The 24,048-nt window shown below is 41.2% G+C and overlaps 1 protein-coding gene across 1 annotated transcript in view; it reads right to left on the bottom strand.

Annotated features, from left to right (window-relative positions):
* Positions 1–24,048, bottom strand: part of TMEM255B (transmembrane protein 255B) — a 176,717-nt gene that overhangs the window by 128,158 nt on the left and 24,511 nt on the right. Inside the window, exons 2-3 of the mRNA XM_069760180.1 lie at positions 19,233–19,375; positions 15,280–15,342 (exon numbers count right to left, since the gene is read on the bottom strand). Of these exons, the coding sequence (XP_069616281.1) occupies positions 15,280–15,342; positions 19,233–19,375 (206 nt within the window). The remainder of the gene's footprint in view (positions 1–15,279; positions 15,343–19,232; positions 19,376–24,048) is intronic.

Below are 24,048 nucleotides of genomic sequence, written 5' to 3'. Positions count from 1 at the left end.
TTTCCTCATCTTTGAGAAATGGCTTTCTTTTTGCCACTCTTCCATAAAGGCAAGATTTGTGCAATGTATGACTGATTGTTATCCTATGGACAGACTGTCCCACCTCAGCTGAAGATCTCTGCAGTTCATCCAGAGTGATCATGGGCCTCTTGGCTGCATCTCTGATCAGTCTTCTCCTTGTTTGAGATGAAAGTTTAGAGGGACGGTCGGGTCGTGGTAGATTTTCAGTGGTATGATACTCCTTCCATTTCAATATGATCACTTGCACAGTGCTCCTTGGGATGTTTAAAGTTTTGGAAATCATTTTGTATCCAAATCCGGCTTTAAACTTCACCACAAAAGTATCACGGACCTGTCTGTTGTGTTTCTTGGTCTTCATGATGCGCTCTGTGCTTCAAAAAGAACCCTGAGACTATCACAGAGCAGGTGCATTAATATGGAGACTTGATTACACATTATATTTATCATCATTAGGCATTTAGGACAATATTGGATCGCCCCACTTTTCAGTTTTTGAATTTCCATAAAAATTTTAAATAACCAATACATTTCATTCATCTTCACAATTGTGTTCCACTTGTTGTTGATTCTTCACTAAAAATTAACATTTGGTATCTTTATGTTTGAAGCATGATAATGGGGAAAAGGTTGAAAAGTTCCAGAGGGCCTAATACTTTCGCAAGGCACTATATATATATATATATATATATATATATATATATATATATACACATATATATATATATATACACATATATATATATATATATGTACTGTATGTATATATATATATATATATATATATATAAATATATATATACTAGCTGAAGAGCCCGGCGTTGCCTGGGCATAGTAAATATCTGTGGTTAATTATAGCACCTCACTTCTCTTATTTTCCCATCACGCCTCTCATTTTCTCCTTTACACCTCTCACTTTCCCCCTCACTCAACTCATTTTCCCCCTCACTCCTCTCATTCCCCCCTAACACTTGTCATTTCGACCTCACATCTGTCATTTTCCGATCACTCCACTATTTTCCCTCACTCCTCTCATTTTGCACTCACACCTTTTCATTTTCACCTCACACCCCTCATTTTCACCTCACACCTCTCATTTTCCCCTCAGTATATACATGATTGTCATCTCGCTTATATATAGTATACACCTGTATGTCATCTCCTATATATAGTATATACCTGTATGTCATCTCCCCTGTAATTAGTATATACCTGCTGTATGTCATCTCCTCCTGTATATTGTATATACCTATGTGTCATCGCCTCCTGTATATAGTATATACCTGTATGTCATCTCTTCTGTATATACTATATACCTGTATGTCATCTCCTCCTATATATAGTATATACCTGTATGTCATCTCCTGTATATAGTATATACCTGTATGTCATCTCCCCTGTATATAGTATATACCTGCTGTATGTCATCTCCTCTATATACCTATGTGTCATCTCTTTTATATAGTATATACCTGTATGTCATCTCCTCCTGTATATAGTATATACGTGTGTCATCCCCTCTATATATAGTATATATGTGTGTGTCATCTCCCCTCTATATAGTATATACCCGTGTGTCATCTCCTCCTGTATATAGTATATATCTGTGTGTCATCTCCTCCTGTATTAGACCTCGTTCACACGTTATTTGCTCAGTATTTTTACCTCAGTATTTGTAAGCTAAATTGGCAGCCTGATAAATCCCCAGCCAACAGGAAGCCCTCCCCCCTGGCAGTATATATTAGTTCACACATACACATAATAGACAGTCATGTGACTGACAGCTGCCCTATTTCCTATATGGTACAGTTGTTGCTCTTGTGCCTGCTTATTAATCAGATTTTTATTTTTGAAGGATAATACCAGACTTGTGTGTGTTTTAGGGCGAGTTTGATGTGTCAAGTTGTGTGTGTTGAGTTTTGTGTGGCGACATGCGTGTAGCAACTTTTTGTGTCAAGTTGCATGTGACAGGTTAATGTAGCAAGTTGTGTGCAGCAAGTTTTGCGCATGGCGAGTTTTGCGCCTGGCGAGTTTTATGTGTGGTGCCTTTTGAGTATGTGCAAGTTTTGTGTGAGGCAACTTTTGCATGTGTTGCAACTTTTGTGCGTGTGGCAATTTTTCCGCGTGTGGCGAGTTTTCCATGAGGTGTGTTTTGCACGTGTGGCGAGTTTTGCGTGAGCCTAGTTTTGCACGTGGCGTGTTTTACGCGAGGCGAGTTTTGAGTGGCGACTTTTGTGTTTCGACTTTTATGTGGCGAGGTTGGTGTATGTGTGGTGAAATGTGTGCTGAGGGTGGTATATGTGTTCAAGCACGTGGTAGTGTGTGGCGCATTTTGTGTGTGTGTTCATATCCCCGTGTGTGGTGAGTATCCCATGTCGGGGCTCCACCTTAGCAACTGTACGGTCGCTCGCACTCTTTAAGTCCCCCTTGTTCACATCTGGCAGCTGTCAATTTGCCTCCAACACTTTTCCTTTCACTTTTTCCCCATTATGTAGATAGGGGCAAAATTGTTTGGTGAATTGGAACGCGTGGGGTTAAAATTTCGCCTCACAACATAGCCTATGACGCTCTCGGGGTCCACACGTGTGACTGTGCAAAATTTTGTGGCTGTAGCTGCGACGGTGCAGATGCCAATCCCGGACATACACACACACACACATACTGTACATACACACACATTTAGCTTTATATATTACTAGCTGAAGAGCCCGGCGTTGCCTGGGCATAGTAAATATCTGTGGTTAGTTGTAGCACCTCACTTCTCTTATTTTCCCATCACGCCTCTCATTTTCCCAATCACATCTTTCATTTTCCCCCTCACATCTCTCATTTTCTCCCTCACACCTCTCATTTTCTCCCTCACTCCTCTCATTCCCCCCTAACACTTGTCATTTCAACCTCACATCTGTCATTTTCTGATCACTCCACTATTTTTCCTCACTTCTCTCATTTTGCACTCACACCTTTTCATTTTCACCTCACACCTCTCATTTTCACCTCATCACCTCAGTATATACATGTTTGTCATCTCCCTTATATATAGTATACATCTGTATGTCATCTCCTGTATATAGTATATACCTGTATGTCATCTCCCCTGTATATAGTATATACCTGCTGTGTGTCATCTCCCCTATATATAGTATATACCTGAATGTCATCTCCTTCTATATATAGTATATACCTGTATGTCATCTCCTCCTGTATATAGTATATACCTGTGTGTCATCTCCCCTGTATATAGTATATATCTGAGTGTCATCTCCTCCTGCATATAGTATATACCTGCATGTCATCTTCTATATATAGCATATACCTGTATGTCATCTCCTCCTGTATATAGTATATACCTGTGTGTCATCTCCCCTGTATACAGTATATATCTGAGTGTCATCTCCTCCTGCATATAGTATATACCTGCATGTCATCTTCTATATATAGCATATACCTGTATGTCATCTCCTCCTGTATATAGTATATACCTGTATGTCATCTCCTCCTGTATATATATGTACCTATATGTCATCTCCTCCTCTATATAGTATATACCTGTGTGTCATCTCTCCTGTATATAGTATATATCTGTGTGTCATCTCCCCTGTATATAGTATATACCTGTGTGTCATCTCCTCCTGTATTAGACCTCGTTCACACGTTATTTGCTCAGTATTTTTACCTCAGTATTTGTAAGCTAAATTGGCAGCCTGATAAATCCCCAGCCAACAGGAAGCCCTCCCCCTGGCAGTATATATTAGCTCACACATACACATAATAGACAGGTCATGTGACTGACAGCTGCCATATTTCCTATATGGTGCAATTGTTGTAGTTTGTCTGCTTATTAATCAGATTTTTATTTTTGAAGGATAATACCAGACTTGTGTGTGTTTTAGGGCGAGTTTCGTTTGTCAAGTTGTGTGTGTTGAGTTGCGTGTGGCGACATGCATGTAGCGACTTTTGTGGGATGAGTTTTGTGTAGCAACATGCGTGTAGCAACTTTTTGTGTGTCGAGTTACATGTGACAGGTTAGTGTAGCAAGTTGTGTGCAGCAAGTTTTGCGCATGGCGAGTTTTGCGCGTTGCGAGTATTATGTGTGGTGCCTTTTGAGTATGTGCAAGTTTTGTGTGAGGCAACTTTTGCATGTGTTGCAACTTTTGTGCATGTGGCAATTTTTCCGCGTGTGCAAGTTTTGCGTGTGGCGAGTTTTTCATGAGGAGAATTTTGCACTTGTGGCGAGTTTTGCAAGAGCCTAGTTTTTGCATGTGGCGAGTTCTGCGCGTGGCGAGTTTTGAGTGGCGACTTTTGTGTTTTGACTTTTATGTGGCGAGGTTGGTGTATTTGTGGTGAAATGTGTGCTGAGGGTAATATGTGTTCTAGCACGTAGTGTGTGGCGCATTTTGTGTGTGTTCATATCCCCGTGTGTGGTGAGTATCCCATGTCGAGGCCCCACCTTAGCAACTGTACGGTATATACTCTTTGGCGCCATCGCTCTCATTCTTTAAGTCCCCCTTGTTCACATCTGGCAGCTGTCAATTTGCCTCCTACACTTTTCCTTTCATTTTTTTACCATTATGTAGATAGGGGCAAAATTGTTTGGTGAATTGGAAAGCGCGGGGTTAAAATTTCACCTCACAACGTAGCCTATGACGCTCTCGGGGTCCAGACGTGTGACTGTGCAAAATTTTGTTGCTGTAGCTGCGACGCTGCCAACACTTTTCCTTTCACTTTTTCCCCATTATGTAGATAGGGGCAAAATTGTTTGGTGAATTGGAACGCGCGGGGTTAAAATTTCACCTCACAATGTAGCCTATGACGCTCTCAGGGTCCAGACGTGTGACTGTGCAAAATTTTGTTTCTGTAGCTGCGACGCCTCCAACACTTTTCCTTTCACTTTTTTCCCCATTATTTAGATAGGGGCAAAATTGTTTGGTGAATTGGAAAGCGCGGGGTTAATATTTCACCTCACAACATAGCCTATGACGCTCTCAGGGTCCAGACGTGTGACTGTGCAAAATTTTGTTGCTGTAGCTGCGACGCTTCCAACACTTTTCCTTTCACTTTTTTCCCCATTATGTAGATAGGTGCAAAATTGTTTGGTGAATTGGAACGCGCGGGGTTAAAATTTCGCCTCACAACATAGCCTATGACGCTCTCGGGGTCCAGACGTGTGACTGTGCAAAATTTTGTGGCTGTAGCTGCGACGGTGCAGATGCCAATCTCGGACATACACACATACACACACACACACACACACATTCAGCTTTATATAGTAGACTAGCTGAAGAGCCCGGCATTGCCTGGGCATAGTAAATATCTGTGGTTAGTTATAGCACCTCACTTCTCTTATTTTCCCATCACGCCTCTCATTTTCCCAATCACATGTTTCATTTTCCCCCTCACATCTCTCATTTTCTCCCTCACACCTCTCATTTTCTCCCTCACTCCTCTCATTCCCCCCTAACACTTGTCATTTCAACCTCACATCTGTCATTTTCTGATCACTCCACTATTTTTCCTCACTCCTCTCATTTTGCACTCACACCTTTTCATTTTCACCTCACACCTCTCATTTTCACCTCATCACCCCAGTATATACATGTTTGTCATCTCCCTTATATATAGTATACATCTGTATGTCATTTCCTGTATGTACCTGCTGTGTGTCATCTTCCCTATATGTAGTATATACCTGAATGTCATCTCCTTCTATATATAGTATATACCTGTATGTCATCTCCTCCTGTATATAGTCTATACCTGTGTGTCATCTCCCCTGTATATAGTATATATCTGTGTGTCATCTCCTCCTGTATATAGTATATACCTGCATGTCATCTTCTATATATAGCATATACCTGTATGTCATCTCCTCCTGTATATAGTATATACCTGTAGGTCATCTGCTCCTGTATATAGTATATACCTGTGTGTCATCTCCTCCTGTATATAGTATATACCTGTAGGTCATCTCCTCCTGTATATATATGTACCTGTATGTCATCTCCTCCTCTATATAGTATACAGTTAGGGCCAGAAATATTTGTACAGTGACACAATTTTCGCGATTTGGGCTCTGCATGCCACCACATTGGATTTGAAATGAAACCTCTACAACAGAATTCAAATGCAGATTGTAACGTTTAATTTGAAGGGTTGAACAAAAATATCTGATAGAAAATGTAGGAATTGTACACATTTCTTTACAAACACTCCACATTTTAGGAGGTCAAAAGTAATTGGACAAATAAACATAACCCAAACAAAATCTTTTTATTTTCAATATTTTGGTGCAAATCCTTTGGAGGCAATCACTGCCTTAAGTCTGGAACCCATGGACATCACCAAACGCTGGGTTTCCTCCTTCTTAATGCTTTGCCAGGCCTTTACAGCCGCAGCCTTCAGGTCTTGCTTGTTTGTGGGTCTTTCCGTCTTAAGTCTGGATTTGAGCAAGTGAAATGCATGCTCAATTGGGTTTAGATCTGGAGATTGACTTGGCCATTGCAGAATGTTCCACTTTTTGGCACTCATGAACTCCTGGGTAGCTTTGGCTGTATGCTTGGGGTCATTGTCCATCTGTACTATGAAGCGCCGTCCAATCAACTTTGCAGCATTTGGCTGAATCTGGGCTGAAAGTATATCCCGGTACACTTCAGAATTCATCCGGCTACTCTTGTCTGCTCTTATGTCATCAATAAACACAAGTGACCCAGTGCCATTGAAAGCCATGCATGCCCATGCCATCACGTTGCCTCCACCATGTTTTACAGAGGATGTGGTGTGCCTTGGATCATGTGCCGTTCCCTTTCTTCTCCAAACTTTTTTCTTCCCATCATTCTGGTACAGGTTGATCTTTGTCTCATCTGTCCATAGAATACTTTTCCAGAACTGAGCTGGCTTCTTGAGGTGTTTTTCTGCAAATTTAACTCTGGCCTGTCTATTTTTGGTATTGATGAATGGTTTGCATCTAGATGTGAACCCTTTGTATTTACTGTCATGGAGTCTTCTCTTTACTGTTGACTTAGAGACAGATACACCTACTTCACTGAGAGTGTTCTGGACTTCAGTTGATGTTGTGAACGGGTTCTTCTTCACCAAATTAAGTATGCGGCGATCATCCACCACTGTTGTCATCCGTGGACGCCCAGGCCTTTTTGAGTTCCCAAGCTCACCAGTCAATTCCTTTTTTCTCAGAATGTACCCAACTGTTGATTTTGCTACTCCAAGCATGTCTGCTATCTCTCTGATGGATTTTTTCTTTTTTTCAGCCTCAGGATGTTCTGCTTCACCTCAATTGAGAGTTCCTTTGACCGCATGTTGTCTGCTCACAGCAACAGCTTCCAAATGCAAAACCACACACCTGGAATCCACCCCTGACCTTTTAACTACTTCATTGATTACAGGTTAACGAGGGAGACGCCTTCAGAGTTAATTGCAGCCCTTAGAGTCCATTGTCCAATTACTTTTGGTCCCTTGAAAAAGAGGACGCTATGCATTACAGAGCTATGATTCTTAAACCCTTTCTCCGATTTGGATGTGGAAACTATCATATTGCAGCTGGGAGTGTGCACTTTCAGCCCATATTATATATATAATTGTATTTCTGAACATGTTTTTGTAAACAGCTAAAATAACAAAACTTGTGTCACTGTCCAAATATTTCTGGCCCTAACAGTATACCTGTGTGTCATCTCTCCTGTATATAGTACATATCTGTGTGTCATCTCCCCTGTATATAGTATATACCTGTGTCATCTCCTCCTGTATTAGACCTCGTTCACACGTTATTTGCTCAGTATTTTTACCTCAGTATTTGTAAGCTAAATTGGCAGCCTGATAAATCCCCAGCCAACAGGAAGCCCCCCCCTGGCAGTATATATTAGCTCACACATACACATAATAGACAGGTCATGTGACTGACAGCTGCCGTATTTCCTATATGGTACATTTGTTGTAGTTTGTCTGCTTATTAATCAGATTTTTATTTTTGAAGGATAATACCAGACTTGTGTGTGTTTTAGGGCGAGTTTCGTTTGTCAAGTTGTGTGTGTTGAGTTGCGTGTGGCGACATGCATGTAGCGACTTTTGTGAGATGAGTTTTGTGTGGCAACATGCGTGTAGCAACTTTTTGTGTGTCGAGTTGCATGTGACAGGTTAGTGTAGCAAGTTGTGTGCAGCAAGTTTTGCGCATGGCGAGTTTTATGTGTGGTTCCTTTTGAGTATGTGCAAGTTTTGTGTGAGGCAACTTTTGCATGTGTTGCAACTTTTGTGCATGTGGCAATTTTTCCGCGTATGCAAGTTTTGTGTGTGGCGAGTTTTCCATGAGGTGAGTTTTGCACTTGTGGCGAGTTTTGCAAGAGCCTAGTTTTTGCATGTGGCGAGTTCTGCGCATGGCGAGTTTTGAACGGCGACTTTTGTGTTTCGACTTTTATGTGGCGAGGTTGGTGTATTTGTGGTGAAATGTGTGCTGAGGGTAATATGTGTTCAAGCACGTGGTAGTGTGTGGCGCATTGTGTGTGTGTGTTTATATCCCCGTGTGTGGTGAGTATCACATGTCAGGGCCCCACCTTAGCAACTGTATGGTATATACTCTTTGGCGCCATCGCTCTCATTCTTTAAGTCCCCCTTGTTCACATCTGGCAGCTGTCAATTTGCCTCCTACACTTTTCCTTTCACTTTTTCCCCATTATGTAGATAGGGGCAAAATTGTTTGGTGAATTGGAATGCGTGGGGTTAAAATTTCGCCTCATAACATAGCCTATGACGCTCTCGGGGTCCACACGTGTGACTGTGCAAAATTTTGTGGCTGTAGCTTCGACGGTGCAGATGCCAATCCCAGACATACACACACATACTGTACATACACAGACATTCAGCTTTATATATTACTAGCTGAAGAGCCCGGCATTGCCTGGGCATAGTAAATATCTGGGGTTAGTTATAGCACCTCACTTCTCCTATTTTCCCATCATGCCTCTCATTTTCCCAATCACATGTTTCATTTTCCCCCTCACATCTTTCATTTTCTCCCTCACACCTCTCATTTTCTCCCTCACTCCTCTCATTCCCCCCTAACACTTGTCATTTCAACCTCACATCTGTCATTTTCTGATCACTCCACTATTTTTCCTCACTCCTCTCATTTTGCACTCACACCTTTTCATTTTCACCTCAGACCTCTCATTTTCACCTCATCACCTCAGTATATACATGTTTGTCATCTCCCTTATATATAGTATACATCTGTATGTCATCTCCTGTATATAGTATATACCTGTATGTCATCTCCCCTGTATATAGTATATACCTGCTGTGTGTCATCTTCCCTATATATAGTATATACCTGAGTCATCTCCTTCTATATATAGTATATACCTGTATGTCATCTCCTCCTGTATATAGTATATACCTGTGTGTCATCTCCCCTGTATATAGTACATATTTGTGTGTCATCTCCTCCTGTATATAGTATATACCTGCATGTCATCTTCTATATATAGCATGTACCTGTATGTTATCTCCTCCTGTATATAGTATATACCTGTAGGTCATCTGCTCCTGTATATAGTATATCTCCTCCTGTATATAGTATATACCTGTATGTCATCTCCTCCTGTATATATATGTACCTGTATGTCATCTCCTCCTCTATATAGTATATACCTGTGTGTTATCTCTCCTGTATATAGTATATATCTGTGTGTCATCTCCCCTGTATATAGTATATACCTGTGTCATCTCCTCCTGTATTAGACCTCGTTCACACGTTATTTGCTCAGTATTTTTACCTCAGTATTTGTAAGCTAAATTGGCAGCCTGATAAATCCCCAGCCAACAGGAAGCCCCCCCCTGGCAGTATATATTAGCTCACACATACACATAATAGACAGGTCATGTGACTGACAGCTGCCGTATTTCCTATATGGTACATTTGTTGTAGTTTGTCTGCTTATTAATCAGATTTTTATTTTTGAAGGATAATACCAGACTTGTGTGTGTTTTAGGGCGAGTTTCGTTTGTCAAGTTGTGTGTGTTGAGTTGCGTGTGGCGACATGCATGTAGCGACTTTTTGTGTGTCGAGTTGCATGTGACAGGTTAGTGTAGCAAGTTGTGTGCAGCAAGTTTTGCGCATGGCGAGTTTTGCGCGTGGCGAGTTTTATGCGTGGTGCCTTTTGAGTATGTGCAAGTTTTGTGTGAGGCAACTTTTGCATGTGTTGCAACTTTTGTGCATGTGGCAATTTTTCCGCGTGTGCAAGTTTTGCGTGTGGCGAGTTTTCCATGAGGTGAGTTTTGCACTTGTGGCGAGTTTTGCAAGAGCCTAGTTTTTGTATGTGGCGAGTTCTGCGCATGGCGAGTTTTGAACGGCGACTTTTGTGTTTCAACTTTTATGTGGCGAGGTTGGTGTATTTGTGGTGAAATGTGTGCTGAGGGTAATATGTGTTCAAACACGTGGTAGTGTGTGGCGCATTTTGTGTGTGTGTTCATATCCCCGTGTGTGGTGAGTATCCCATGTCGGGGCCCCACCTTATCAACTGTATGGTATATACTCTTTGGCGCCATCGCTCTCATTCTTTAAGTCCCCCTTGTTCACATCTGGCAGCTGTCAATTTGCCTCCTACACTTTTCCTTTCATTTTCTCCCATTATGTAGATAGGGGCAAAATGGTTTGGTGAATTGGAAAGCACGGGGTTAAAATTTCACCTCACAACATAGCCTATGACGCTCTCAGGGTCCAGACGTGTGACTGTGCGAAATTTTATGGCTGTAGCTGCGACGCGTCCAACACTTTTCCTTTCACTTTTTTCCCCATTATGTAGATAGGGGCAAAATTGTTTGGTGAATTGGAACGCACGGGGTTAAAATTTTACCTCACAACATAGCCTATGACGCTCTCGGGGTCCACACGTGTGACTGTGCAAAATTTTGTGGCTGTAGCTGCGACGGTGCAGATGCCAATCCTGGACATACATACACACACACATACTGTACAAACACACACATTCAGCTTTATATATTACTAGATGGCAGCCCGATTCTAAAGAATCGGGAGTCTAGAATCCATATATACTTGAAATTCGGCAGGAGCTTGAAGAGCAACGTCACTGGGCCCGCCTCCACGCAGTAGAAACTTGCTGTGAGGTAAAAATTCAAAAATCACACCAAAATGGCGGGCGGTGTGTGTCACATTACGGCACGTTTCTGATTGGTCGCTCGCAGCAGGCGGCAAACAATCAGACACTGGACACTGTTGACGTCACTTATCTCCGGACATTAGCTCCGGACATTAGCTCCGGACATTAGCTCCGGACATTAGCTCCGGACATTGGCACAAATTGCAGGAAGTAGTATTCTAGGCAATTAATCTCCGGACATTAGCTCCGGACATTAGCTCCGGACATTAGCTCCGGACAAAGCCACGGAAGTTGGCACAAATTGCAGGAAGTAGTAATCTAGGCAATTATATATTAGACTAGCTGAAGAGCCTGGCGTTGCCTGGGCATAGTAAATATCTGTGGTTAGTTATAGCACCTCACTTCTCTTATTTTCCCATCACGCCTCTCATTTTCCCAATCACATGTTTCATTTTCCCCCTCACATCTCTCATTTTCTCCCTCACACCTCTCATTTTCTCCCTCACTCCTCTCATTCCCCCCAAACACTTGTCATTTCAACCTCACATCTGTCATTTTCTGATCACTCCACTATTTTTCCTCACTCCTCTCATTTTGCACTCACACCTTTTCATTTTCACCTCAGACCTCTCATTTTCACCTCATCACCTCAGTATATACATGTTTGTCATCTCCCTTATATATAGTATACATCTGTATGTCATCTCCTGTATATAGTATATACCTGTATGTCATCTCCCCTGTATATAGTATATACCTGCTGTGTGTCATCTTCCCTATATATAGTATATACCTGAATGTCATCTCCTTCTATATATAGTATATACCTGTATGTCATCTCCTCCTGTATATAGTATATACCTGTGTGTCATCTCCCCTGTATATAGTATATATCTGTGTGTCATCTCCTCCTGTATATAGTATATACCTGCATGTCATCTTCTATATATAGCATATACCTGTATGTTATCTCCTCCTGTATATAGTATATACCTGTAAGTCATCTGCTCCTGTATATAGTATATACCTGTGTGTCATCTCCTCCTGTATATAGTATATACCTTTATGTCATCTCCTCCTGTATATATATGTACCTGTATGTCATCTCCTCCTCTGTATAGTATATACCTGTGTGTCATCTCTCCTGTATATAGTATACAGTGGGGCAAAAAAGTATTTAGTCAGTCAGCAATAGTGCAAGTTCCACCACTTAAAAAGATGAGAGGCGTCTGTAATTTACATCATAGGTAGACCTCAACTATGGGAGACAAACTGAGAAAAAAAATTCCAGAAAATCACATTGTCTGTTTTTTTAACATTTTATTTGCATATTATGGTGGAAAATAAGTATTTGGTCAGAAACAAACAATCAAGATTTCTGGCTCTCACAGACCTGTAACTTCTTCTTTAAGAGTCTCCTCTTTCCTCCACTCATTACCTGTAGTAATGGCACCTGTTTAAACTTGTTATCAGTATAAAAAGACACCTGTGCACACCCTCAAACAGTCTGACTCCAAACTCCACTATGGTGAAGACCAAAGAGCTGTCAAAGGACACCAGAAACAAAATTGTAGCCCTGCACCAGGCTGGGAAGACTGAATCTGCAATAGCCAATCAGCTTGGAGTGAAGAAATCAACAGTGGGAGCAATAATTAGAAAATGGAAGACATACAAGACCACTGATAATCTCCCTCGATCTGGGGCTCCACGCAAAATCCCACCCCGTGGGGTCAGAATGATCACAAGAACGGTGAGCAAAAATCCCAGAACCACGCGGGGGGACCTAGTGAATGAACTGCAGAGAGCTGGGACCAATGTAACAAGGCCTACCATAAGTAACACACTACGCCACCATGGACTCAGATCCTGCAGTGCCAGACGTGTCCCACTGCTTAAGCCAGTACATGTCCGGGCCCGTCTGAAGTTTGCTAGAGAGCATTTGGATGATCCAGAGGAGTTTTGGGAGAATGTCCTATGGTCTGATGAAACCAAACTGGAACTGTTTGGTAGAAACACAACTTGTCGTGTTTGGAGGTAAAAGAATACTGAGTTGCATCCATCAAACACCATACCTACTGTAAAGCATGGTGGTGGAAACATCATGCTTTGGGGCTGTTTCTCTGCAAAGGGGCCAGGACGACTGATCCGGGTACATGAAAGAATGAATGGGGCCATGTATCGTGAGATTTTGAGTGCAAACCTCCTTCCATCAGCAAGGGCATTGAAGATGAAACGTGGCTGGGTCTTTCAACATGACAATGATCCAAAGCACACCGCCAGGGCAACGAAGGAGTGGCTTCGTAAGAAGCATTTCAAGGTCCTGGAGTGGCCTAGCCAGTCTCCAGATCTCAACCCTATAGAAAACCTTTGGAGGGAGTTGAAAGTCCGTGTTGCCAAGCGAAAAGCCAAAAACATCACTGCTCTAGAGGAGATCTGCATGGAGGAATGGGCCAACATACCAACAACAGTGTGTGGCAACCTTGTGAAGACTTACAGAAATCGTTTGACCTCTGTCATTGCCAACAAAGGATATATTACAAAGTATTGAGATGAAATTTTGTTTCTGACCAAATACTTATTTTCCACCATAATATGCAAATAAAATGTTAAAAAAACAGACAATGTGATTTTCTGGATTTTTTTTTCTCAGTTTGTCTCCCATAGTTGAGGTCTACCTATGATGTAAATTACAGACGCCTCTCATCTTTTTAAGTGGTGGAACTTGCAGTATTGCTGACTGACTAAATACTTTTTTGCCCCACTGTATATATGTGTGTCATCTCCCCTGTATATAGTATATACCTGTGTCATCTCCTACTGTATTAGACCTCGTTCACACGTTATTTGCTCAGTATTTTTACCTCAGTATTTGTAAGCTAAATTGTCAGCCTGATAAATCCCCAGCCAACAGGAAGCCCCCCCCTGGCAGTATATATTAGCTCACACATACACATAATAGACAGGTCATGTGACTGACAGCTGCCATATTTCCTATATGGTACATTTGTTGTAGTTTGTCTGCTTATTAATCAGATTTTTATTTTTGAAGGATAATACCAGGCTTGTGTGTGTTTTAGGGCGAGTTTCGTTTGTCAAGTTGTGTATGTTGAGTTGCGTGTGGCGACATGCATGTAGCGACTTTTGTGAGATGAGTTTTGTGTGGCAACATGCGTGTAGCAACTTTTTGTGTGTCGAGTTGCATGTGACAGGTTAGTGTAGCAAGTTGTGTGCAGCAAGTTTTGCGCATGGCGAGTTTTGCGCGTGGCGAGTTTAATGCGTGGTGCCTTTTGAGTATGTGCAAGTTTTGTGTGAGGCAACTTTTGCATGTGTTGCAACTTTTGTGCATGTGACAATTTTTCCGCGTGTGCAAGTTTTGCATGTGGCGAGTTTTCCATGAGGTGAGTTTTGCACTTGTGGCGAGTTTTGCAAGAGCCTAGTTTTTGCATGTGGCGAGTTCTGCGCATGGCGAGTTTTGAACGGCGACTTTTGTGTTTCGAATTTTATGTGGCGAGGTTGGTGTATTTGTGGTGAAATGTGTGCTGAGGGTAATATGTGTTCAAGCACGTGGTAGTGTGTGGCGCATTTTGTGTGTGTGTTCATATCCCCGTGTGTGGTGAGTATCCCATGTCGAGGCCCCACCTTAGCAACTGTACGGTATATACTCTTTGGCGCCATCGCCCTTGTTCACATCTGGCAGCTGTCAATTTGCCTCCTACACTTTTCCTTTCATTTTTTCCCATTATGTAGATAGGGGCAAAATGGTTTGGTGAATTGGAAAGCACGGGGTTAAAATTTCACCTCACAACATAGCCTATGACGCTCTCAGGGTCCAGATGTGTGACTGTGCAAAATTTTGTGGCTGTAGCTGCGACGGTGCAGATGCTAATCCCGGACATACATACACACACACACACATTCAGCTTTGTATATTAGATTATATATATATATATATATATATATATATATATATATATATATATATATATACATATATATATATATATATATATATATACATATACATACATCAAACACTTTCACAGCAAATTATTGTATTTTGGGATAACATGAGTTCATCTTTTGAGGCACAATGGGTTTAACCATATAAATAATGAAAACAGATTATACATACCATTTGTTTTCTGTTCTCCACAAGATGAATTCCAATTACGCCTAAGAAAGATCCAAAGCCAAGCTGTTTTAGGATGCAAAGAAAACAAAGATTATACATTTTATACATAGTCAAGTACTGTAAGAGTACTTACTTGCACAGAATGCACCAATAATATGTCCACTCCTGTATAGAATGGACACTGACAGTGAAGACTCATTAGGCATTCTTCCATCAGGCCTCATATACAAACATATGTTTACATGCATATTCCCATTTGGTATACAGTTGTAAAATAAGCACATGAAAATGCATTATATACACAGTGACAAAGTCATTGCCAAAGTACTGGTGGGGAGATATGTATCATTGCAGTTGTTAGCTTTAGTGATGTATGTTTAGGGTTAGGTAGAGTGGGTGAACTCCAGTCCAGAGAGGATAAGTACCTTCTGGTTCATTCAGTGTTGGGAGTGTCTGGACAGAGGTGCAAACTGCAGAACTGTGTTTCCATCATAAGGAAAGCTGAACTTTTGTTGTTTGTTCCTAAGGCAGATCCCTGCAGCAACACAGACTGTGCCATATGTTAAGCTTTTGTTTTCCCGTTAGGTCAGAAAGGCCATGTTTGTTTTGCTAACACTGCACTGGTTTATTCAGTACTTTTAATAAACCAGGGGAAGATTTAAAGAGACAGCGTTCCTGTGTCTACCTCTATGTGCAGCCAAGTGAGCCGATCTACCACAACACATTAATACATTATATCAATAGTAGAAATCTCTTCCTCTTGAGGCCGCAAGATAATGTGTCAGTTGTTTCCATAAAGAATTTCACATTTTTATTCATCTGACCACAGAACAGTTTTCCATCTTCACTGAGTCCGTTATAAATGAGCTTTGGCCCAGAGAAGACGGTAACATTTCTTGATTGTGCTAATATATGACTTCTTCTTTGCATGAAAGAGCTTTAACATCTGAAAAAAAAATACCTCATTTAGAAATTGATGGGAGCAACACGTTTTCATTAGTACCACTTTTTTTTTCCAGCATTTTATTAATCCTGTCAAAAAATCTTTCAGATATGTTTCTCCCATCAATTTCTAAATGAGATACCAACAATTTTTTTTTCAGATGGAATGGAAAAGTCAAAACTTTCAACATCTGATATGTGTTCTATATTGTGTTGTAATTAACATATCACTATAAAAAAAGATTTCAAAATGATTGCATTTTTGTTTTAGTTACATTTTACCGTGTCCCAACTTTTTTGGGAATTGTATCAAATACACATAAAACATGCAAATACACAATGAAATACTGAATAATACGTTCTCTTATGAATACATGGTATAAGGCACCGAATGACAGCAAGTTCAATCTCATAAGAGGACTAAAAAATAACGTAAAAACAAAAGTTAAAAATATGAAAACAATATATGAAAGTATGAAACACCAACCTATTCCCCATTAAAAATAAAGGAATAAAAACCATTAAAAATAAACATGAAGTATCCGTAAACATCCAATCTACCAAAGTGTAAAATCAATTAACCCTATCAGTAAATGTCACAAAGAGAAAAAAAATCAAAATGCCAGAACAGTAGTTTTTCAGTTGTTGCAACATTAAATGATGTAAAAAGGGGCAAACAAATTGTCGTATTTACATCAAAATGATATCAAGCATCAGCCTGATACGCAAAAAATTCAGCAAGCCCTCACACAGCTCCACTGATGTAAAAATTAAAACCTTATAGGTTTTGGAAAATGGTGAGGTGACACAAGTTACAGTGTTTTTTAATAGAAATTACCAAATTTGCTTCCACCACTTAAATAGAAAGAAAACTATAAAAGTTTGGTATCGTCAAAATAAATGCACTTGAAGAATCTTATTTGCAACACATCATAAAAACAAAACACAAAAAACAATTGTAGAATTGCGGTTTTTTTGCAATTTCACCAAACTAGGAATATTTTTCACATTTTCCAGTAGATTGAACGGTAAAATGAACAGTGTCATTCAAAGCTACAACTCGCGCCACAAAGAAAGCATTTATAAAGCTATGTGGACAGAAAAGTAAAAGAGTTATGGCTCTTGGAAGAAGTAGATGAAAAGACAAATAAGCAAAAACAGATAATCACTTGGCTAGAAAGAGGTTAAAAAATGTATTTAAAAATTGTGATTAAGGCCGGTTTCACACATCAGTGGCTCCGGTACGTGAGGTGACAGTTTCCTCACGTACCGGAGACACTGACTCACGTAGACACATTGAAATCAATGTGTCTCTGCACATGTCAGCGTGTTTTCACGGACCGTGTGTCCGTGTGCAAAATACGGAGACATGTCAGTGTTCGTGGGAGCACACGGATTACACGGACCCATTAAAGTCAATGCTGTCCGTTTGCAGTCCGTGTGCCGTGCAGGAGACAGCGCTCCAGTAAGCGCTGTCCCCCCAGCGTGGTGCTGAAGCCGCCATTCATATCTTCTCTCCAGCAGCGTTCGCTGGAAAGAAGATATGAAAAATCCTTTTTTTTTGTTTTTTCTTGTTTTAAATAAAGATCCATGTCCCCATCCCCCTCCCACCCCCTGTGCGCCCGCCCGCTGGTAATAAAATACTCACCCAGCTCCCTCGCAGCATCCTCTCAGCGCCAGCTTCTCCTGTATGAGCGGTCACGTGGTGCCGCCGATTACAGTCATGAATATGCGGCTCCACCTCCCATAGGGGTGGAGCCGCATATTCATGACTGTAATGGACGGCACCACGTGACCGCTCATACAGGAGAAGGTGCGGCGAGGACAAGACGCTGCGAGGGAGCCGGGTGAGTATTTTATTACCAGCGGGCGGGCGTACAGGGGGTGGGAGGGGGATGGGGACATGGATCTTTATTTAAAACAAGAAAAAACAAAAAAAAGGATTTTTCATATCTTCTTTCCAGCGAACGCTGCTGGAGAGAAGATATGAATGGCGGCTTCAGCACCAGATGCAGGGGATAGCGCTTATCTCTAGTGCTGTCTCCTGCACGCTCCGTGTGGTACCCAGTCGGCACACGGGTGGCACACGTGTGCCGCACGTGTGCCACACGGATGGCCTACGTGAGCTCACGGACACGGATAACTCTGGTACCAATTTTTTCGGTACCGGAATTATCTGGACGTGTGAGACTGGCCTAATAGTGATGAGCGAATATACTCGTTACTCGAGATTTCCCGAGCACGCTCGGGTGTCCTCCGAGTATTTGTAAGTACTCGGTGGCTTAGTTTTCAGCACCGCAGCTGAATTATTTACATCCCTAGCAACCAGGCAACCCCCACATGTACTTATGCTGGCTAACAGATGTAAATCATTCAGCTGCGGCATTAAAAACTAAATTTCCAAGCACTAAAAAATACTCGGAGGACACCCGAGCATGCTTGTGAAATCTCGAGTAACGAATATACGCTGATCACTAGTGATTATTGTCATTTTAATATTTTTAGTAATTTTGCAGGAAAAAAAGATCTGACTTTTATTAGTACATAGAGTTGTATATCTATGTACCAGTACAATATGCCTGGAAAGAAAAATTAGACTTTAGTCTTTAGCTCACTGCTAAAATTTGTGACTGCCATGCTACGGGTTGTAAGTTTTAATCCATGGAAAGACCTGAGCAAGGGTTTAAAAATGTACACAGGGAAAAAAACAAAAGGATCACAGCAGTGCCCTGACAGAATGCAGTGGCAACTATGCCAGATTTCCCCACTTGACCATGCAGCATTACCCCTTGTACACAGCTGTCAGTTCACCAATTAAAATTTAAGTCTGACAATTTTCAAGATCTTCATACATTTATATAATCATTACTTATGGTTCTTTTAGATATATAGAAACTTGTACTTAAATCATTTAAAAAAATATTATTTTGTTACAAGTTTTTATAAAGAAAAAAATATGAAATACAATATTGCATATTAAGCCAGTGCAAACAGAATAAAAGCATACTTACAATTATCCCTGGGTAATAACCGCCAACAGTTATATTTTCTGTTCTTGTGGTTGCAGCCAAGCCAATGGTCAATATAAAAAGAGACACCAGTAGCAGGGAGATGGTGAACCACAGAGCAGACCTCTTCCGTTTAGTAAAATGGCCTACAATTTAATTGTACAGACAATTATAATTTGTCGACTTTCTGCAGGAGAACATTCTGGGATGTGTTATATATTCGGGTTTCTAGCAATGTACACCATTTAGTCATCATCATCAGTTTGCAGTCAGATAATAGTTATTTTCGCCAGAGCCAGAAATGCAGCAGCTCATTACAGACTGCAGTTACGACAGGAACTAGTATAAAAGATTTGACTGTTAAGAAATTTCTATATCAAAAAAATAATTTTTAAACAAGGAATACAAAAATAATAAAGGAAAACCTCATTATTCCAAAATATTTGGGTTTTTGTACATATTAAAAAATAGATATTATTTTTAGTACTTCAGAGTACAGCTATATTCATATACAGTAATTCTGAATATAAAGGGCAGCCATACTCAATGAAATCCAGATGTAAGCCCAATATTATCAATTCCTTATTTCATTCCAGATGCCAGATACTGTTTCCAGTATTCCATATTACACATAGAAAATTATGTTAAATAGTCAATAATACAATATGAAGACTGATATTATATTATTAGATTATTCTGTGAGATTTAAAATGTCATGATGAAATACATATGTTCTGAGATCCCGGAAACTGAACTGTGCAGTAGGTTAAAATACAGAGCTGGAAAGGCAGGATAAAAACATATCATTGTAATTCGAACAATCTCATTGCAGGCACTGTGTTTACAGCACAAAACAAGGTGTAAACAGAGAAACAAATAGTTTGAGATTAAAATGTGCTGTATTATTGTCAACCATGAAGACAGCCAGAAAACTGTTATGATCTGGTGGCCTAGGAGCAGACGTACTCTGGAGAAGGTGGTACCTGTACTGACCGCAAACCCTGAACTTAGCAGCGCAACTAGAAGTAGCCGTGGGGGGTACCTAACACTCCCTAGACCCCTCGACAGCCTAAGAACTAACTTCCCCTAAAGACAGAAACGGGAAAACTATCTTGCCTCAGAGAAAATCCCCAAAGGATAGACAGCCCCCCACAAATATTGACTGTGAGAGGAGAGGGAAATAACATACGCAGACATGAAATCAGGATTTAGCATAGGAGGCCATACTAGCTAAAAAGAAAGAATAGGACAGAGAACTATTCGGTCAGTATTAAAACACTAGAAAATATCCACCACAGAAAATACAAATCACCACATCTGACTAAAGACATGGAGGGTATATCTGCATCTCCAGAGACATAGCTTGGCTGCAAAAATTCCTTCACAGACAAAGCTGGACAAGACAAAACATGAAAATACACAGAACTATAAGGTCCACAGCAGGTGGACAGCAAAAACAAAGCCAGAACTTATCTTTGTTGAAATAAACAGCAGAACAGGAGAGACCAGGTATGGATGAGAATCCTCCAAAAACAATGGACAACTGGCACTGACTAAAGGATAAAGCAGGACTTAAATAGCCCCGCCCAAATTACAAAAAATGGATACACCTGATAAATGCTGCAATCCAACTACCGCAGCACTACCACTTATAACCACCGGAGGGAGCCCAAGAGCAGAATTCACAACAGAAAACCACGTCTTTTTTTTTTTACTTTAATTTTTATTGAAAATTCTTAGTAAGTAATAAACAATAAGTAGAGCTGCTTATTCGGTAAGCGCTATAGCTTGCCGAATAAGCGGAGAACGGAAGAAATTCGCTCAACTCTAACAATAAGCTTTCAAAACATTCTTATATAAATGACATGGCAGATCCCCTCCTCATAACAATAAAAGGAGCTTAACTATATCTAGTAGCTCCTTTCACACTTTTAAAAGGAGTACAAACATACAAACATTTCAATTATATGTAGTGTTATAGGCCCATTATCCATCATATCAATAGGAACAGTGCGGAGACTCCAATAATACCATAAAGGTACCTTCACACTGACCAACTTCACAACGATATCGCTAGCGATCCGTGACGTTGCAGCATCCTGGATAGCGATATCGTTGTGTTTGACAGGCAGCAGTGATCAGGATCCTTCTGTGACATCGTTGGTCGGAGCAGAAAGTCCAGAACTTTATTTTGTTGCTGGATCTCCCGCAGACACCGCTGAATCGGCGTGTGTGACGCCGATTCAGCGATGTCTTCACTGGTAGCCAGGGTAAACATCGGGTTACTAAGCGCAGGGCCGCGCTTAGTAACCTGATGTTTACCCTGGTTACCAGTGTAAATGTAAAAAAACCTAAACACTACATACTTACATTCCGGTGTCTGTCGCGTCCCTCGGCGTTCTGCTCCCTGCACTGTCAGCGCTGGCCAGCCGTAAAGCAGATTACAGCGGTGATGTCACCGCTATGCTTTACGGCCGGCACTCACAGTCAGTGCAGGAAAGCATAGCGCCGGGGGACAGACACCAGAATGTAAGTATGTAGTGTTTGTTTTTTTTACATTTACACTGGTAACCTGGGTAAACATCGGGTTACTAAGCGCGGCCTTGCGCTTAGTAACCCGATGTTTACCCAGGTTACTAGGGGACTTCGCATAGTTGGTCGCTGGAGAGCTGTCTGTGTGACAGCTCTCCAGCGACCACACAGCGACGCTGCAGCGATCGACATCATTGTCTAGATTGCTGCAGCATCGCTAAATGTGACGGTATCTTTAGTAGTAAGTTGCCACCATATCATCCGGTGTCTGTCGCGTCCCTCGGCGTTCTGCTCCCTGCACTGTCAGCGCCAGCCAGCCGTAAAGCAGATTACAGCGGTGATGTCACCGCTATGCTTTACGGCCGGCACTCACAGTCAGTGCAGGAAAGCATAGCGCCGGGGGACAGACACCGGAATGTAAGTATGTAGTGTTTGTTTTTTTTACATTTACACTGGTAACCTGGGTAAAAATCAGGTTACTAAGCGCGGCCTTGCGCTTAGTAACCCGATGTTTACCCAGGTTACTAGGGGACTTCGCATAGTTGGTCGCTGGAGAGCTGTCTGTGTGACAGCTCTCCAGCGACCACACAGCAACGCTGCAGCGATCGGCATCATTGTCTAGATTGCTGCAGCATCGCTAAATGTGACGGTATCTTTAGTAGTAAGTTGCCACCATATCATCTGGGTCAAGAAACAAGGGCTAGCTAAACACAAAGGACAAAGACACATAGGGGGTCTGAAATATGAATTGTGGGGGTATGTGCACACAATCAGTAAACGCTGTGGTTTGGACGTTGTGTACTTGCAGCGTGCAGCTGTTTCAGCATAGTGGATGGAATTTCTAGAAATCCCATGCCCACTATGCGTGCACATACACCCGCGGCTCACCCGCGGAGACCAACATGTGCCACGTCTTTCCAGACTGCAGCATGTCTATTAATCTTGCAGAGATGAGAGCCTCCGCAAGATAAATTTCACCGTACAATGTGAACACATGCGTAATTACCTGTGTCCAATAGTCGGCAGCGCTTTGGACACAGCGCACATGTCACAGCTGCCAATTCCGGAATGTCTGCACATACCCTGAATGTTCTGAACAAATCAACCATTATATTGGGTCCAAAAGTAGTCCCAAGGAGCCCATATGGTCTCAAAAAGCTCCATTTTAGCATTCAATGAGGCTGTCATATATTCTATTTTACGGATATCTGAGATTGACCTGCCCCATGTATTACATAATCTATATCTTATTATTTGGAGAAAAAAAATTACATTCATCATGCCGGCGTCGGTGGTGGCGCCTGCAATGTAGCATAATCAGATCTATAATATCCATGCATTCAATTTATTTAGTGACATAAATTGCTTGAGTGAAAAAAAAAATTCCCCCTCAAAATAGTGATGGCCGCGCCTATGAAGTAGCATAATTCAGAACGCGATAGATGCTACTGTGCAGGCGCAACCTCCGGCGCTATTTTGCTAGAGGAAAAAAAAATGTAATATTACTCTGGCTGTGCCATTGCAGTAGCATCTACTGGCAATCCGATTTTTTTCTCTCCAAACAATAAGATATACAGCATTTAAAATAGGGGTATCAGCGACCTGTCATAAGCCATACAGATGAATATGTAAGCAGAGCACCACTTAAAGTCCTCCCCACAGGCCGCAATGGAGCACAGAATTAACAGAAAACAGCAAATAAAGATTAAACAACAACCATATCACGGATTTCATTAACAAAGGTATCATTTTATTCAGTATAACAGCGCTGACCTGACACTTTACTGTGCACAATCCTGCTGACAGGTTCCCTTTAAGTTCTCTCAAGGGAACTTTTACAGGAAAAGTTTCAAAATAGTATATCAATCAAGGTAGCAGGGACATCTTCACCGCTGCCACTCACCCCAATCAAGAGATAGAGTGGTTTTCAGATCTTTGAACAGTGAAGGGCAGTTACCAAAGTATAAAATATTGTACGAGGAAGTTAACTCCTTCATGACCCAGCCTATTTTGACCTTAACCCCTTTACCCCCAAGGGTGGTTTGCACGTCAATGACCAGGCCAATTTTTACAATTCTGACCACTGTCCCTTTATGAGGTTATAACTCCGAAACGCTTCAACGGATCCTGGTGATTCTGACATTGTTTTCTCGTGACATATTGTACTTCATGATAGTGGTAAAATTTATTTGATAGTACCTGCGTTTATTTGTGAAAAAAACGGAAATTTGGCGAAAATTTTGAAAATTTCGCAATTTTCAAACTTTGAATTTTTATGCAATTAAAT

The sequence above is a fragment of the Ranitomeya imitator genome, chromosome 3, assembly GCF_032444005.1.
Source record: "Ranitomeya imitator isolate aRanImi1 chromosome 3, aRanImi1.pri, whole genome shotgun sequence".
Taxonomy (NCBI): domain Eukaryota; kingdom Metazoa; phylum Chordata; class Amphibia; order Anura; family Dendrobatidae; genus Ranitomeya; species Ranitomeya imitator.
This window is presented reverse-complemented; position numbering and strand designations above follow the sequence as displayed.